Source organism: Brienomyrus brachyistius, chromosome 6, assembly GCF_023856365.1.
Source record: "Brienomyrus brachyistius isolate T26 chromosome 6, BBRACH_0.4, whole genome shotgun sequence".
NCBI lineage: Eukaryota > Metazoa > Chordata > Actinopteri > Osteoglossiformes > Mormyridae > Brienomyrus > Brienomyrus brachyistius.
This window is the reverse complement of record NC_064538.1, coordinates 1,194,608-1,211,410: the sequence shown is the minus strand read 5'-3', so window position 1 is coordinate 1,211,410 and position 16,803 is coordinate 1,194,608. Positions and strand designations below refer to the sequence as shown.

At 42.2% G+C, this 16,803-nt stretch overlaps 1 protein-coding gene across 3 annotated transcripts in view; it reads left to right on the top strand.

Moving 5' to 3' along the window:
* The first annotated feature begins 1,242 nt into the window (after positions 1 to 1,242).
* The window catches only part of nphp4 (nephronophthisis 4), a 113,757-nt gene continuing 98,196 nt past the window's right edge, over positions 1,243 to 16,803 (top strand). For 2 of the 3 annotated variants that reach the window (XM_049017281.1, XM_049017280.1), the window contains exons 1-3: positions 1,243 to 1,315; positions 1,681 to 1,838; positions 2,457 to 2,609. In XM_049017281.1, the coding sequence (XP_048873238.1) occupies positions 1,701 to 1,838; positions 2,457 to 2,609 (291 nt within the window). In that variant the 5' untranslated portion in view covers positions 1,243 to 1,315; positions 1,681 to 1,700. Of the gene's footprint in view, positions 1,316 to 1,680; positions 1,839 to 2,456; positions 2,610 to 7,091; positions 7,152 to 16,803 lie in introns of all 3 variants that reach the window. The other variant, XM_049017279.1, reaches the window with a different exon arrangement.

Sequence of the window (16,803 nt, the reverse complement as noted above, 5' to 3'; positions counted from 1 at the left end):
TGACACACAAGCATACTTCATACCTATCCAGAAAGGGAAATGTATTATACTTACAGTAATCTTACGTGCTTTTAATATTTTAAGTATACGTTTCTGTCATCGAGGTTAAAACAGAAAGATGTTAGATGTTATAATTTAGGTAAATCAAGTAAATTCTGTTATCCGCTGCCACATCACCAGCTGCTAAATTATTGTACGTACGTTTTAATAACAGCTTGTACTGAAACTTTATATTCATCATTCACCCTATTCATGTGCATACTATGTGTTTGCCCTCCAGTCGTCTCATGTGCACTATGCGAGGTCTGTGTCCAGCCCTCGTGTTAGCATTCGTGTGCTTAATCTGCACATTATCTCTGTGATTGTGTACATATAGCCCCCGTGTGTCTTATGTTGCACTGTGGTCCTGGGTAAACGATGTCTCGTACCACGGTATTCTTGTACATGGCTGGCACGACAATAAAATCCACTTGACTAAATTTCTACAATTGGACAGACAAATCTTGTCTATGTGACAGATCGTTGTATTTCAAACTATATAAGAAAAATAAGATACATTTTAATCGTGGGTGTGTTTTTTTTAATCGAAAGGGATGACGTGAAACTTTGCATCCTTATTTTTCATACAGTACGGGTAATTACTATAATAAACACGCACGCACACACACACACACACACACACACACACACACACACACACACACACACACACACACACACACACACACACACACACACACACACACACACACACAGGTTTGTAATTATATCTTTGTGGGGATTCTTTTCTAAGGGGAGCACTCTAATCCCAGAATGCCGACCCTAACCATAAGTAACCAAAAATACGGGACTTAGGAATTTTTACTTTTTCGATTGCATTCACAGAACTTTGTGGAGACCTGAAAAATGGTCCACACAACGTCAAACGAAATCCAATCACATAATAACCCTGCTAGTAACTAAACTACACCCTCGGTTTCTGAACTACATTGCAACGCGTCCAAAGCGGCGCAACGTGACAGCGCGTCTCCATGGTAACGCGAAGCCAAGAAACGGCTCATACCATTATATGTATACCTTCGAGGGGGGAAATCACAAAAAATCTCTCTATATTTTACATCATAATATTGAGCGTATATTTATATGAGTATATAAATAAAGTTCATTATATTATATATTATCATATTACCAACTTGTGCGATTTTAGGAAGAGTAAATATGACTGTATTTACTACAATGCATTTCAACAACCCCTATATATCTACGTACTTCATCTAACCGTCATGGCAGCAGCGTCTGTTAGAAACGAGGCGAGGTAAATTATCCGCAGTTATTTTTATATGCAGTTCCAGTGTTTGTTGAATTTTCTTTAAAGATTTCGAAGTATCAGTTGCTTGTTATATTCTGAAACATATAATCTCTTTTTTGGAAATGTGAAGTACTGTTCGATGCGTAACAGATTGTTAGTTATGCTAGCTTGTTAGCTACTGATGATTTTTCCCACTTATTTTCTACTTGTTTTCTTTGTTTGCATTTAGAGTTTGTCGTGTTTACAGCGATGCTATAGCGAATTACAGATATTCGGTTATCTATATTCACAGCGCGTAGGACTGGCGCCCCCTAAAAGGTTTAGTGGTATGAAGGTATCCAAGTATTTTAGCGTGAGTTCCTTTATTTCAGATGAGTGTCCAGACTTCACAATGACTGAGTGGAAAAGAGTCTTTGAGAGTCGCCGTGCGGTGTCGCCTCCCGGCCAGACCCCCCACCTGGGGCAGCAGCCCTCCCAAGCCTTTCACATACTTTTCAAGCATTTTGTTTGCGGGGGGCACTTTGAACAGGTGGGTGGTCTAAGAAGCAGACCCAGGGCTCAACTTACTAAATTCTACTTAATTCATAGTTCAAGCATCATTTCATAATGCCTTTCCGAAATATATCACTATTTTTAATTAAGAACATAAGAGTTACAAATGAGGAGGTCATTCGGCCCATTAAGTTCGTTTGGGGAGAACTTAACTAATAGCCCAGAGTTGTTAAAATCTTATCTATTTAAAGGAACCCAGGGTTTTAACTTGCGCTACACTAACAGGAAGATTATTCCATACTCTACACGCTGTGTAAAGAAGATCTTTCTCAAATTCAGTTTAAAATTTCCACTTATGGCCATGAGTTCTTGTATTGAACTAATATTCAAGTAACTATTTGGAAGTTATTTTTGTTTTGTTTATAAACTAGTAATACACAACTAGAATGTAATGGGTAGCCTATTACATTGCCAGGCACTGATGTCTGCTTGACTGGATTAAGTGTAATTTCCATAATGCCGGATACAAGATCATAGTCTTCCAGAGTTTGGTTCTGGTTTAACTCTGAGTTTCATGTGCTGATGCCAGTAGGAGTGTCACATCGCACTGCCGTTATGCCCAGACTGACTACTGATATGATTCCTTGATCTGCAGAAATTTCCGCAGGGACTTCAGGGGCCCCACTACCAGCTGAGGGTCTCCTTGTTTGATATCAGCCACAGACACTTTTTCGGCAGGACATGGAAGAGTTCGCTTCAGCAGATGAGAACCAGTCCGGGCCAGTCCAAAACGGTACCGTTTAACGAGGTATGGAGTGACGTCTAAACCTTTCACTATTGATTCTTTCACTAAATTGTGTTCCAGGCGTCCAGAGGTTCCATAATATATTTTCATGATGGTTGAGGCTCCGAGAGTAATTTGCACCCATCTGGTCCCCCACAGTGAATGAAACTGTGTGACTGCTCTCAGTTTTCAAATATTGGTCATTGCTCCTGGATATCTTGTGATTTACCTTAAATGCAGGGAATGTTGAGGAATGAAAGCTATATCTGTATCTGTACCTGAACCCGCTCTCCCTTTCTCCTTCCTCCTCCGCGCTGGTCTCCCTCGCTGGTCTCCCGCGCTCGCTCTCTGCGCGCCATCTCCGTCCGGCTGCACGCACACACACACACACACACACACACACACACACACACACACACACACACACACACACACACACACACACACACACACACACACACACACACATGCGCGCGCGTACTCCTCCCATATCACGTGGTTAGCCCTGACAGTTACCTCGTTACATCTCCCCCTTACGAAGAATATCTCATATTTCATATTTTGTAACAAATTTCTGTTAAAAGTCACCATGTTCGAAGGCAGATTTTTATTCCACTTGTTTGCACTGTCTGTATGACAGCATACAATCTGTCATTCATCTTGTTGGATGGTCTAGTCTCTTTCTTCTGATTACTGAGTTCCTGTCTCTGAAGGCTCATTGTTGTATCCTTTGGAATCAAGATTAATAATTTAATATTTTAGGTAATATCTGAACATATAACCTGTCACTCACTCCCACATTTCTACTACTCATGCTTGTGCTGAATGTTTTAGGAATGTTTTAGTATGTTGATTCTGTTTGAGTTACCTTAAATAAGGTCTTGTATACCATTGGAAGTTCGAACGGGAAATTATAGCTGAGCAATCGGGATGCTTGTATCGTTTCTTGCCATGTAGCATTCGGTTTGCGTGTCAGTCAGTGGCTTGATTATCTGGAAGGGTCCTGGCTTTGGTTGGATGGGTTTATTCTGAGCTCTAAATGGATTTGGTGAAAAATGTTATGAATTTAAAACTTTTAATATGAAAGTGTATAGAAATATCAACTGATAAGAGCCTTGTAAAACAATCAGTCCCTTACTTATCTCTGCACTCCTCTGCAGCTGTTTGCTTATGATAGTGATACCAAGACTCTGAGCTGTTTATGTCAGATATGAACTGGCAACCCGTTACATACATAAGCTGGTCTTTCAATGTGGGCATGTGTGTTAGTATTTGTTGCATATTAAGCATGCAGGAGTCTTCAATGGGAATTCCACTCTGTTAATACTAGTAAGATGTATTTAATATTAATAGTGCTCTTCTCATGAATGACCAGTGGGAGGATGGATGGATGGATGGATGGTTGGAAGGAAGATTTATGTAATGAAAGGAAGTTATATTATCCTAGCCTCGGACAGAAATCCTGGCTTGGAAAAATAATTATTTTACCATCTTTCCTAATTTTGAGTTTCCAATTCTCATTTATAGATGAAATCTCCCACTGCGCACTGTGAACTGCCAGTGTCTTTCAAATCGCAGTGTGAGCCGCTTCTCATGTTTTTGTTCTGTATCATCATAGAAGGAAAAGTGTCCATTTTAGTTTCCATTAATTTCCCATGAATGGGTCATGTGAACAGGTACAGATTCATCTAGATGTTCACTAAATGCTGAATGGAATCCCACATAGCAGGAAACAAACTCTTATCTGAATATACTGAAATAACATAGTCATAAGACTACTAGCACTATAAACGTAGCAAATAACATACAATGATGTTTTCTATGAATCCTTTGTTTTAATTTCTTCTATCTTCTTCGTCCTCGGAAATGGGAGAAATTCTGCATTAGAAACTTGTCTGGGTAGAAGTGGCTGGAATGACCAGTGTGATGGATGCTGTGCATGAAAAGCCTCAAAGTATCACACGGGAAACAGCTTAAACCTGGAATGACGCATTGTAGCCACGCTTAGTGTGGTTTTACAATGTTCATTATTGTTCACTCAGGGATGTGATTTAAATTGATACATTTATAGATCCATCTGAAGCTGTTGGTGCTTGTCCATAAAAAATGGGTTCTCTTCTGTTAAGATTACATCTGAAGTTATTTTGCTCTGTGTATTATATGTCTTACAGACCAATTAAGTATTAAAAAGGTCTGATATGAAGTGTTTTGCTTAATGTTATCTTTTTGCTTGATCATTAAATTATGCATCCATAACTATATAATTATATGGTGCATTATATTGGATCTTTATCTATTCCTGCAGTAATTGTCATAATCTGTGTCACTTGTCTGTTATTGGATTTCACTTTAAAGACCTCCAGGACACCATATCCCTGTCTTTTCCAAAAGGTGATGGAAATAAAATGAATTTTCGGTGTTATAACTGAAGCAACGTCGTTTATGGGCTGTTGGATGTATGCGCTGGGGCTGCTGACGTCATGCCGTGGTAGGGGCGCACGCTGATGACGGCGACGAGAACCTGAACGCACCCGTGTGGCAGGTCATACCTCAGCACCTCACTAGTTCAAACGGAACAAAACACCGTGAGGTTTTTTTTTCTCGGCGGCTGGAGTGCCAGTTCTGCCACCAACCCCCACATTTTCCCTGGAAGCTGGAGGACCTGCTTGCAGGGCTGGATGTAGGTTATCATACCGAGGACAGAGCAGTTCCAGGTCAAGGGCCCGACAGAGTAGAATCACTCCTGGGATTCGAACCGGCAACCTTTCGATTGCTGGCACAGAGCTCTAGCCTCAGAGCCACCGCTGCGCTGGTGAGCCGACGTGCTAAATCGGTGGTGCTCAGCGACGGCCCTGACTGCCGTGTCACGTGCAAGTTTTCTTTCTACCCCAAGCACTCGACTGAAGTGCCTACAGTCCCTGATATGTGGACAAAAGAACATTGAAAATCATTTGCTGTCCCTGAAAGGGTAGCTGCCGGTGTGAACTTAAATCCTTAAGGGTTTGTAAATGTGAATTTAAGGTTTTACTTCTGAAAAGGTGTTTCTCATGTGGCAGGTGCTTGAGGGCATGTCTGGCGGGTGTCTGGCCTGGAGACGGGCCTTCGGTAACAGCTGAGTGCGCGGGTGGTTGGTCCTTTGCGGGCACTTCTGCTTACTCTTTACAGTAAGAAGGTACTAGATTACAAAACTGACATCATACAGCATTGAACACCAGACAACATCCATTGTTACATTGTTGTTATTTTTGTTAAATGACATTAAAATGGCTTCCTTGTCGCATCTAACACGTTTTTGGGTTTGTGGGTCCCTCTTTCTCCCCTCACTATGCCACCACGTATGCTACGAAACCTGTAAGATTAATATCATCTTGAGCATTTTGGGGTGTTGACAGCTCCAGTGATTTGGCATGAGAGTCACGTAGACGCACTTTGGGCTATTATTCTAAAATCCGTTCAGGTGTCTGACACCTTCCAAGGGGCTGTGACATGTGAAATGAAGACAAGAGATTATGTCCTACAAATGCTGATATTAAATAGCTAATGACTTAAGAAGAGCGATCTGTGCCTAACGCCGTGTTCCGTTTAATGCCGTTCAGAAGGATGACAGCTACACCCGCTTAGAGTCATTGAACTTCTTCCTTGTAAAACCTCGCTCAAAGATGAGCTGAAATAGTTCTGCTGTTAATTCTTATCTTGGCTCTTTTTGAAATTTTCATTCATGTTTCGCTGTTATTTCCCCCCCGGTTTAAATTTTAATTTGAGTGCTCTCTTGGCTTGACAGTATAATTAACGTTGTTTTCAGAGGAACTTTTCAAAACATGTAAATCGGTGCTCATCGGATATATTGGTTGGCTCATAAAAGGAACCAGCATTAAGGTTCCACAAATGTATTCCCTCTAATGTGTCTTTAAACCTTTTATGAGGCAAGCAGCTCTCATTGTGGAGTAAATCAAGACAAGCTGCTGTTCTTGCATCATAACTAAAAAAACTCCGAACCTCTATTATTTTTAAGTTTGACCAAAGAGCTTTTAGTGATCGAGTGCGAATGGAAATATTGTACCACACAAAAATAATGTTAGGACCTAAAATGATTTTTTAAAATGTGTGAACAGAGTACATTTTTATGGTGTTTTGTAGAAGTAGATTTTAAATATCTGTAAATACATTTTAAATGCAATTTTTGTTCAGAGTTCACAATTGTGAAGGCAAGTTTTTATATCAGTCAAACCCTAATGGAAATGCAAAAAAAAGGGATAAATACTGATTCTAATCACTACAAAAGAGTAACTATGCAACCAAATGAGAGAATAATGTATAAAACAAATATAAAATGTAGGAGGTCCTGTGATTTGGAGGTTAGTCTCGAGTTCTGCCTTTTATCATTTTTTTTGATTGTCTAGCCGGTGGCTCCTTCAGCCATGGCAGGGACTTGCACCTCTGTTGAAATGGATTCTTTTTTCCCACTCGCAGTAAATACACGAGATTTTTCTCCTTTTTTTTCCTCAGCTTCACACCTCAGTAACTCGGGAAAGAATGATCTGGAAAAAAAAAAACCTGATTACTAAGGTATGAGACATTCCAGCTGTCAACAGTGAGTATGCGCACCTGCCACGCTGGAGGGGGAGAGAATCACGGGACACGCTGGTCGTCTTTGTTCATGTATTTTCATGTCACCATGTTCCTGTCACCTTGTCCGGGATAGATAGATAGATGGGTGGGTGGGCGTTCTCATGGTTACCCAGTGCATGGTGGGTAACACTGTTCGCTCACACCTCCAGGGATGGAGAATGAAACCCTGTGAGTGTGGAGTCTGCATGTTCTCCCAGTGCCAGTGGGTTTCCATTAGGTACTCCAGTTACTACAGCCCAAGATCTGCAGGTAGCCGTATATCTGACTGTGTGCATATGTATGCCCTGTGGTGGACTGGCATCCAGTCTAGGACATACACCTGCCTTCTGCTCTATCCTGCACCAGATAGGCTCTAGGATCTCTGTGACCCTGCTGGAGTGCTTGGAAGATGGATCAATGTTCATTCTTTGTTCATGATATGTGAATTGATTATGAATTTCTTATGGATGAAGTGCATTTTGAATTTTAAATATGTTTTTAATAAGTTATTTTTCTATTTCGTATTGCTTGGTACTTACAAACGGATGCATGTCTAGCTAACTCAGCAATACCCATGTGACTGTTCCTATGAGTACTATGTGCTGTCTTGAGTCTCTGTCTCTTTGTCTTAGGGTGACGAAACACAGGGCGACTTTTTGACCAATGTTGAAGGGCAGTGTCGCTGACCAATGTTGGAGGGCAGTGTCGCTGACCGATGTTGTTTTGGGCAAATTTCCATTGATAGCAACTAATTTCTATTTGGAAAAATCGTAATCAGCAGTGGGCAACTTTTTGCAATCATCCATATCCAGATGAGTTGCACTTTGTCTCGCCTTATTGGCAATTGCCCAGCATCATTGCTCAAAAAGTTGCCCTTTGTATCATCAACTTCAGTATTTATCTGTGTCTCACTGAGCTTTGACACCGTAGTCAATATATCAGCGGTCTGTTGTCTGTCTCGGGTCCTGGTCTCTACATCTTATCCCTTCATCCTGATTAATAGCCCAAAACGAGAAGGCAGAGTCTGCCTGCTCGTGTTCTCAAAGGGAGTAGTGAGACGCTAGGGGGTTAACGGTGAACGGCATGCTGTCAGTAGCTGGCCTCCCCCTGCGCTCAGCTCCTGCCGGTGTCCCACACCGCTCCTGTCTCCCCTCTAACTTTCATTTGTACAAAGGCCCCCTCATCCCAAAAGACACAAAATCAATATCTGACAAGAGCTGAATGGCAGGCAGACGCAACGTTTTTTCCACAGAATCCATAAAAATAATGACACACACGGTGACGTAAACTTATAGGTCCTGTATTGTTGGGAGTTACTTTGAAATTGCGAAGAAGGAGCTGGTCTTTATTACTGCTCGACCTGCTGATAACTGAAAACTAAGTTGCTGAAATGAGTTCTGGGTTTCTAAATATTATATTATAGTTTGACAAGTTATGTCAAAAGCTGGATGTATTGTTTTGGAGACTTTGGCATTCTAGCATTCTTGTTTCTACAGTAGTACCAGGGTGATTACCTATACATGTAATAAATAGGTCTTATGGTGCTACAATGATAAATGGTGCTAAGAGGTTGCCGTATATTACCGAATATTTTTGGTTTTGTGGTTTTTGAACATTAATAACTAATAGCCTGCTCTTAAGTTACCTGTAATCTCAACAGCCTGCTGAAGACCTAAGGAACCCTTTTGTACTTGCATTGTGTCCACATCGTTCTCATGCTATGATGCCGGAACTCAGCTCTGTCATGCACATTTCATCTGAGAGTACGTTTTTAGGCAGTCCTTAAGTTGCTGAAAGAGATTGTTATGTTACCTAGTCTCTCAAGACACAATTCATATATTTTCATACATTTTGAGTAATGCCACATAGATTGAAAGAAATGCTAGACAAAAGGAATCAAATGATTTGAGTCTCAGATTTTATTTGTATAGCTGTGTGCTTTTTGCATTGTCTTGCCATTGTTTTTCAGTTAGTTGGTTTAATTAATAATTTTAGTGAGATACTGTTTAATTGAAATGCTCTTCCTATACATGTGTACATGAGTTTTGTTACATGTGTCACTACAAAACATGTAGGGAGCACATTCTTTAAGAAATTAATTTAGCACTATAATTTGCCATTGGTTACATTTTTATTCCTGAGATTTGTTAACCATATTTTTTTCTAAGTCCGTTCTCTTTAATCTTTGTTCAGTTTTTGTTTGATTTCACCAGGAGGCCACGGCTTGATTATAGGAGTGTGTTGCCATGGTTGCATTGCTACTGTCAAACTCTTTGACCGTATTTCACTCTACAGGGGCAAATTTGTTTTCGTAGCTTATAGGGTTATGTTGTTCGTAAGTCATCTATGCACATCTTATTTGTCTAGCTGGAATAAGTACAAGTGGCAATATTTTTATTAATTGAACCTGTAACATTCCCTTTGTTAAATGCACTGACTGGGACATTGAAATGTAGCTATCCGTGTCATTTGGCTTTCTAAGAGTTAGCAAAGAGCTAAAATTTCAGCCAGCTGGACAAGTGTTAACAAGGAGTTGATCGTCACGGAGAAGTTCTGTGCATGTGTTCCAGACATACCTCTGTTACCTTAGGATCAGTGAGCTTTGTGATGCCTAGGTAATTGCCCATAAGCATTGGATGACCTGATGGATGGAGGTACTGCCTTGGCACCAACAAAGCTAAGAATGGCTGGCTAACTGTGTCCCTAAGTCTGTGTCCGTGATGAAGTGCAGGGAGTGATAGGTGCAGCTGCACTTCATAGAATGGGCTTGTCTGCTGACCCTGAAGCCACCCTAATCCCCAAAGGATGTGATTTGTGGACTTGCGAGCTAAGAATTTCAGCTTCAGCTTTCAGGGAGAGCCCTGCTGTTTTGCTCCTCAGTAGAGCACTTATCCTGTGTTGTTTTTCAGCCGTATAAGTAGGTAATATTTTACACAGGCTAAGGGTTATTTCTGAGCACCTGAAGACTAAATGTATGCCAGGAAGTAAATGATGAAAATACAATGTGTATGTCACTGTGGTCATAGGCATTGGGCCGAACTGTAAGGGGGCTGGAATGTGGGCTCGCCGAACACATGGTGAAGATCTGCAGCAGAAATGAGACATTGTTTTGTTAAAATTATCGGAGTAATACAGTATGTTGGCTTCCTTTTGGGAGTGGCTAGTAAGTAATAATATCTTTGTTCAGATGCTCAACCATTGGCTTCCTTTTTGTGTCATCTCAAGGGAGCTGTCAGTCACTCCTCTGCCTTATCACCTTTTTTCAGCGGACAGGTTACCACGAGGCAGTATTCCCGACTTGGTTTTTCCATGTGGTCTTAGATGCAGCCCTTTTTTCCCCAGCAGAGGGCACTGTTGCACCAGAGATGGCCTGTCGACGAACGGGCATTCTGACAGGAGGAATAATGTGTTTTCGCTATTGCTAGGTTCCCGATGATTGACACTTTTGGTTTCTACCCCCAGTTCCCCACTCTGTCTGCGTTGTGTGAGGCAGAGGTTATAATTAAAGACTTGCAGCTCAAAGCTGTAATTTTGAGGCAGTTGTCTTTGTTTTTGTCAGCGAGGTTGCAAAATTTGTTGATGAATTGCAGATTTGTGATTTGGCGATAATTGTCCGTAACTGCTTCCTCTTTTCACATGTACTAAAAAGGAGTACCATGGCAGTATGGTTGTACGTATATCTCCTGTTTTGATACTGAAGAGCAAACTCGTATGTGAGCTTAAGTAGCCGAATACAATTCTGCAGTGAAGGGTTTGGAGATGCAGCATGTACTTTCGCTACATCTTATGACAAGATAACTGGAGGACTCTGGGTGATTTATTTTTAATTATTTTGCTCAGATATTTAGATATGTTAGCACCACTTTCAATAAAACAAGTCCCTTTAATGGGAACTTTTTTTAAAAGACATTTTTTTTTTCCCTCTCGTCATGTTCAGATTGATATCGTGAGTATTATTCTCTTATCCATATTGTAAATAACATTTGAAATGAGCAGAAGTGCAAACTGCATTGGTCCATCCATTCAGCCTCTCACCATTCCATTTGCTCAAATGAAACTTTTAATATCAGGCTACATTTGCACGCATGACCAGTTATCAGACGTGGAAAGTTCGGGTTCAGAAAGTACAAATCCAGACCAAGATTGGCTGAAACAATCAGTTGAGTCCTCTGACTGTGACTCTGTATACTTAACTGGTTGGTTGAAACAAAACCCTGGTCCGAATTTCTGCTTTCTGAACCTGAACTTTCTACCTCTTCCAGTTGCAATATGTGAACAGGGTTTACTGTTGCAAATGTTGACGGTGACTGAATAGATAGGATGGTGTTACCAGGTGCCGTTGCTGTGCCCTGGATGCCCTGGGATGTCACTGCAATGGGACCAAGCACTGTGGCAGGAGCGTGTGTCTGGGAAAGATAGCTGTTGTCCCCCCCCCATGCCAGACTGAGGCAAACCTACTTCGACTGCGATCCCCGGTATCACGCAGGCTTGCTGAGGGTCAGGCTGCTCTCCAGACAGCAGGCGCCCTTCTACACCCAGATCACCGGACTGGAGAAGCAGGCCTGCACTGGGATAAATCAGCAAGCCAGGGTCACTGGGAGCTGTGGGCCTCTTTCTTTATGCTCCCAGTTTCTTTAGAATACTTCAGAATCCCTTCATAAGGAAGAGGAAGCAGATAAATGCTGTCAGCATATGAATCCAGTGCTAGCAGTAGCCCCCTGGAGCCCACAAAACACTTATTAGAAATTAGATTAATTTTACCATATATATATATATATTTGTGGCCCCTAACTGTAACCAGTGGGTCAAATTACAACATTTCGTTTAGATTTTCCCATTAACAAGACTGGTATAACACTACTGTAAAATATAATGTAAAATAACACTACCGCTTAATTGTATTTTATGCAATAGAGTTTGCAATGCTCCACCTGTATCTACTGTGTGTGTGTGTGTGTGTGTGTGTGTGTGTGTGTGTGTGTGTGTGTGTGTGTGTGTGTGTGTGTGTGTGTGTGTGTGTGTGTGTGTGTGTGTCATGTAGGTAGGAGGGGCTCTTGAATGGGCCCCCATTAATTTCCCCTGTTCATTTCGCTGCTCTAGAATGTTCCGTTCCACCCAGTAGTTTTATTCCCTGCTTGGAGATGCACCGGAATGGGATTGGAGGCTGGGCCATAAAGCTGGAGTTGTGCTTATCAATATTTCACATCCTCTGGTGGTAAACAGCCAAGGGAGCAGCTGCTCCTGAAAGGCTCTGTGGGCGCCTGTAGCAAGGGAGCCAGAATCCATTACCGTGACCCCAGGTTTCGGGAATAAAAAACCTCGCAGTGGGGTGAAAGGCCATTTTAGGTGTTTTACAAAAAAATAAAATACTTTATATCGGGACTCCCTGAGGTCTTGTTTTTATCAGACTGCATGGAGATTATTGGGGTTAGTTCCTCGCCAGAAGTGGCCTCACAATGGTCACCATGTGTCATTTGTCTTCTGCAGTTGAAGCACAAGCTCCTCCCCTAGGGCTGCTGGTGTGCAGCCTACCTGAGGACGAGTCTGTCTGTGTGTGGGGGGCGGGGTCCCCAAAGGGCCCCCAAAGGGCCCCTGTGCCTTTTATAGATCGCTTTGAAAGTAAAGCTTGTGTCATAGGCCAGACGCTTCCCAGGAAAGAGCCTCTGCTAATGGCAGATCAATGCTTTCGGTGCGAGACGGCGGGGCGACTGGGCCCCGTTGCCTTTAACCGCATTAAACACCATGTCATTTAGGCATTTATTCACATTCAAGTCAACGAATGAGTCTGGCAAACGTGACTGTCAGCCAGTGATTCAGCAGTACACAAGCTTTTCATGGTCCTCTTGTATGCAGAAATGGCTATGTACCTCTTATGAAGATGCTGTACAAATGCAGTGAAATATCATTTGGAGCAGACCTGTAGACGTGCAGACCTGTAGATCCCAGTTTAACTAGCACCTATCGGTACGATGCATTATAAATAAAGCAATAAGGATGAAGAATAAATGCGAGTATTGGACTCAGTGTAACTAGTGGCACAGCATTGATTAGATGGGATAAATGCACATAATTTTCATGGGGGGGAGGTGGGACATAAAATGTTTTTTTTGTATTAGGGGGTGGGGAGATGGGTAATAAAAATAATGAAGGATTGTATTATTCTGTATAGCTGTGTGACATTTTTACCTGATTTATTAAGCAGCTGGCATCACTTGCTAATCTGCTTAATTGTCGTGTTTTTAGAAGTGACCTGTTACCTAAGCAGCCTTTACTGCAGCCTCCCTTTGGGGGCTGGGGGGGGGAGTTTGAGGCAAGCCTTCACCTACAAATTGCTTGTTATTCACGTGTGTCTCTTAGAGGCCAGTGGTCTTGCATTCCATTCTGCACGGCCCCTGTCTCCAGCCCTCTGCTTCTAAGGAAGGATCCAGGCAAACCTGTAGTTATTTCAGCCACCACATCTCCGTTAGTTTAGATACGTTACTCGTTATGTTATGTAGAATGTGCCGTGTACGACACATGCATATAATACATGTGTTTGGAGCTAACAAATAGCATGAGGATAACATCAAAGCAAACCAACAGGAAAATGGCCATTGCATAATATATAACATTTATTTCTGTAGTTTAGCAGTTCCTGTATTAAAAATGTAATACCCTTTTGCCCAGAGACAGGGTATTTTGCTGAGGCAATTTCCTGAAGTACCATCCTCTGAAACACAAGTGCAGCCCTCCAGGGATTTGAACCTACAACCTTTTGGTCCGCTTTTTTATTTGCTGCAGAGAAACAATGATGTATTTGTTGGGAGCCCTAGATTATCGAGCCGGTAGGTAGCTGCCGCTTGCGACAGGAACATTCTGAAGGGTTCTGTTTTTGCTTCTATTTTTGCTGAATTTCACCGGCGTCTCTAGTGCTTTAGACCGCATGCATTAAAACACTAAACATAAAGAACACTTTCTGAGAATATTTATATGACGGGTTTTAGTTATTTACCATACTATCGCTCTCTTTTTTTTTACTACAAAGAAGCATGTTTTAAAATTTGATTTGACCCTACATTAGATTTAATTGCTGAATCAAGAACCAAGCGATACGAAAGGTGTAATGTACATTAAGTCCGATGTTAAACAGATCCTTTTACTGTATTTATAACCTTGGGGATTTTTACTGACTCAATCAGCATATTGCTGCACCACTGAGGTGTTGATTTATTAGTTACCTGACTAGTTACCTGTGTTTTTAGCAGCTAATAGGCATCTAACCAACAACATCCTTATTATACACAACTATAATAACATCATCAGCTCATATATCCTACAAGCTGCATATGTTTTCTGGGCACACAAATTCTAAAGCATTCTAAGCATAAGTGAACAAACCAGCTGATGTAATGCTTTCATTATAACTTAATAATAAGGATTCCAGCATTAGGAAATGCTAAATATACCCTATCTCGTCCTCAGGCTAATATTTCTGACATCTTATTTACAACACTTATTTAATGCCATTCGATAAAGGTAATACAATTAAGCAGGGAATGTGGGTCGTCCTGGAGATGGAAGCAGGTAATCACTGGAATAATGCGCAGCCTTTGAAATTCACACCTCTGCGGATGGATGAAGGGGCTGACTGCACTGCAGATGATTTAATGAGCGATTTGTGCTGTGCCACCTTGCCGCCCCCACATTTGGCGTCCTGCACAAAGGAGCTGTCAAGCTTTACATTTATTTAGCCCATGCGATGCACAAGTGAGCAAAGCTTGGGGTCAGGGAGCAGTTGGGGTTGGGGGTCTTGCTCCAGGGCCTAACATGGATGATTACTGGCGGACGTGGGATTTGAACCCGCAAGCACCCAGACCCGGGCACAGATCTGTAACACACTGAGCTGTATAGTGTCATCCTGCCAGGCAGTCACATCCCCCTCCCTAAGCTCCATATCAGAACATCACAGTTTAATATCTGGCTGTGCCGTCTTTCCTGGCGACAGCAGATTCTGCACAAAGGGAACAGTGTGGCGGATTTGCATTTGGAGTCTGTTTTGCAGGAGGGACTGCAAGACGGCCCGGTGACCCGCATCCTTAAGGTCCCTGCTTTGCCTCCATAGCATGTCATGGCACGCTGCTGTCTTGTGATTAGCCCCAGGGCAGGATTGCGTTGTCCCGACACTCACCTTACAGCCGAGATGAAGCAGTCTTTTCTATGACCTTCTGCCCCATTCCTGCTGGTTCCACTTACGCATATTGTAGCCATACCTCTGCTCGGCTTCTAATAACCTGTACGGTAGCCCTAAATCTACCTGCTTTTAGTGGTTTAACATAATCTCATGTCTGCCAGGTTTTTGGTGAAGATATACCCCCTAATATTAATGTCGACCTTATTTTTGGCTAATGCATCGGGACCTTATGTACGCCTGGTACGCCGACGTCCAGGGCTCAACGTGCAGCACGTGACACCAAGTCCTCAGCAGAAGCTGAAGAGGAAAGCACTGCTGTGATACGAGAGATGCTTCACTGGCATAGATAGGCAGTTATTTAACCAGGTCAATGAGAAGCGTGACTGTGTGCATTTGCTCCTCTATGTGTGTAGTATGTGGTTTGCATTGTAGACAGAAAATGGAGGATCTCAAAGCTAATATGAACACTTAGACCCCACAGACCCTCTATGCTGTTGTGCTGTCAAACGGAGGTTGAATTCCAGAGTTCTGACTTAAAGCTTTTCAGCCAGTGAAAATGTTTCCCTGGCTAAACCCTAAATCCCATTTGTTGCTTTGTCATCATTTGTTATTTTGGCTCATCTCTACAATTATGCTGATGGGAGGCCACTTAACGTACTAAGGAAAGCCAAACTTTTCATCGCTATCACTATATAAACACAGTAAACAGCTTCATTTTCTAATATGTGTTCTGTATGTATTTTTAAGGTTTCCTGAATTACGTAGGCAATAGAGTACCTAGGTAATGCTAAATTTAATATAGTACAGTGTGATAATGTGCATAGCTTTTTCCTTTTGTTTTTTTAAACAGTGTGTATAATATACACAAACTGTAGTTTGTGTTCTCTCGGGTCTGGCTAACTAAACGTACTGGGTCACACTTACAAATATTAGAAATCAGTGGACATGCCATTTACCGAAACATTGGTGTGGGTAGTGTCCATCCATCCATCCATTTTCCAAACCGCTCATCCTATTGGGTCGCGGGGGGTCCGGAGCCTATCCTGGAATCAATGGGCACGAGGTAGGGAACAACCCAGGATGGGGGGCCAGCCCATCGCAGGGCACACTCACACACCATTCACTCACACGCACACCTACGGGCAATTCAGCAACTCCAATTAGCCTCAGCATGTTTTTTTTTTTTTTTTTTTTTTTGGACTGTGGGGGGAAACCGGAGTACCCGGAGGAAACCCCACGACGACACGGGGAGAACATGCAAACTCCACACACATGTGACCCAGGCGGAGACTCGAACCCGGGTCCCAGAGGTGTGAGGCGACAGTGCTAACCACTGCACCACCATGCCGCCCCCGTGGGTAGTGTCATTTTATGAAATATATTTGCACCTTACTAAGGTTCTTTAAAAGCCAAGTAGAGCAGAATATTTAGCAGCATATT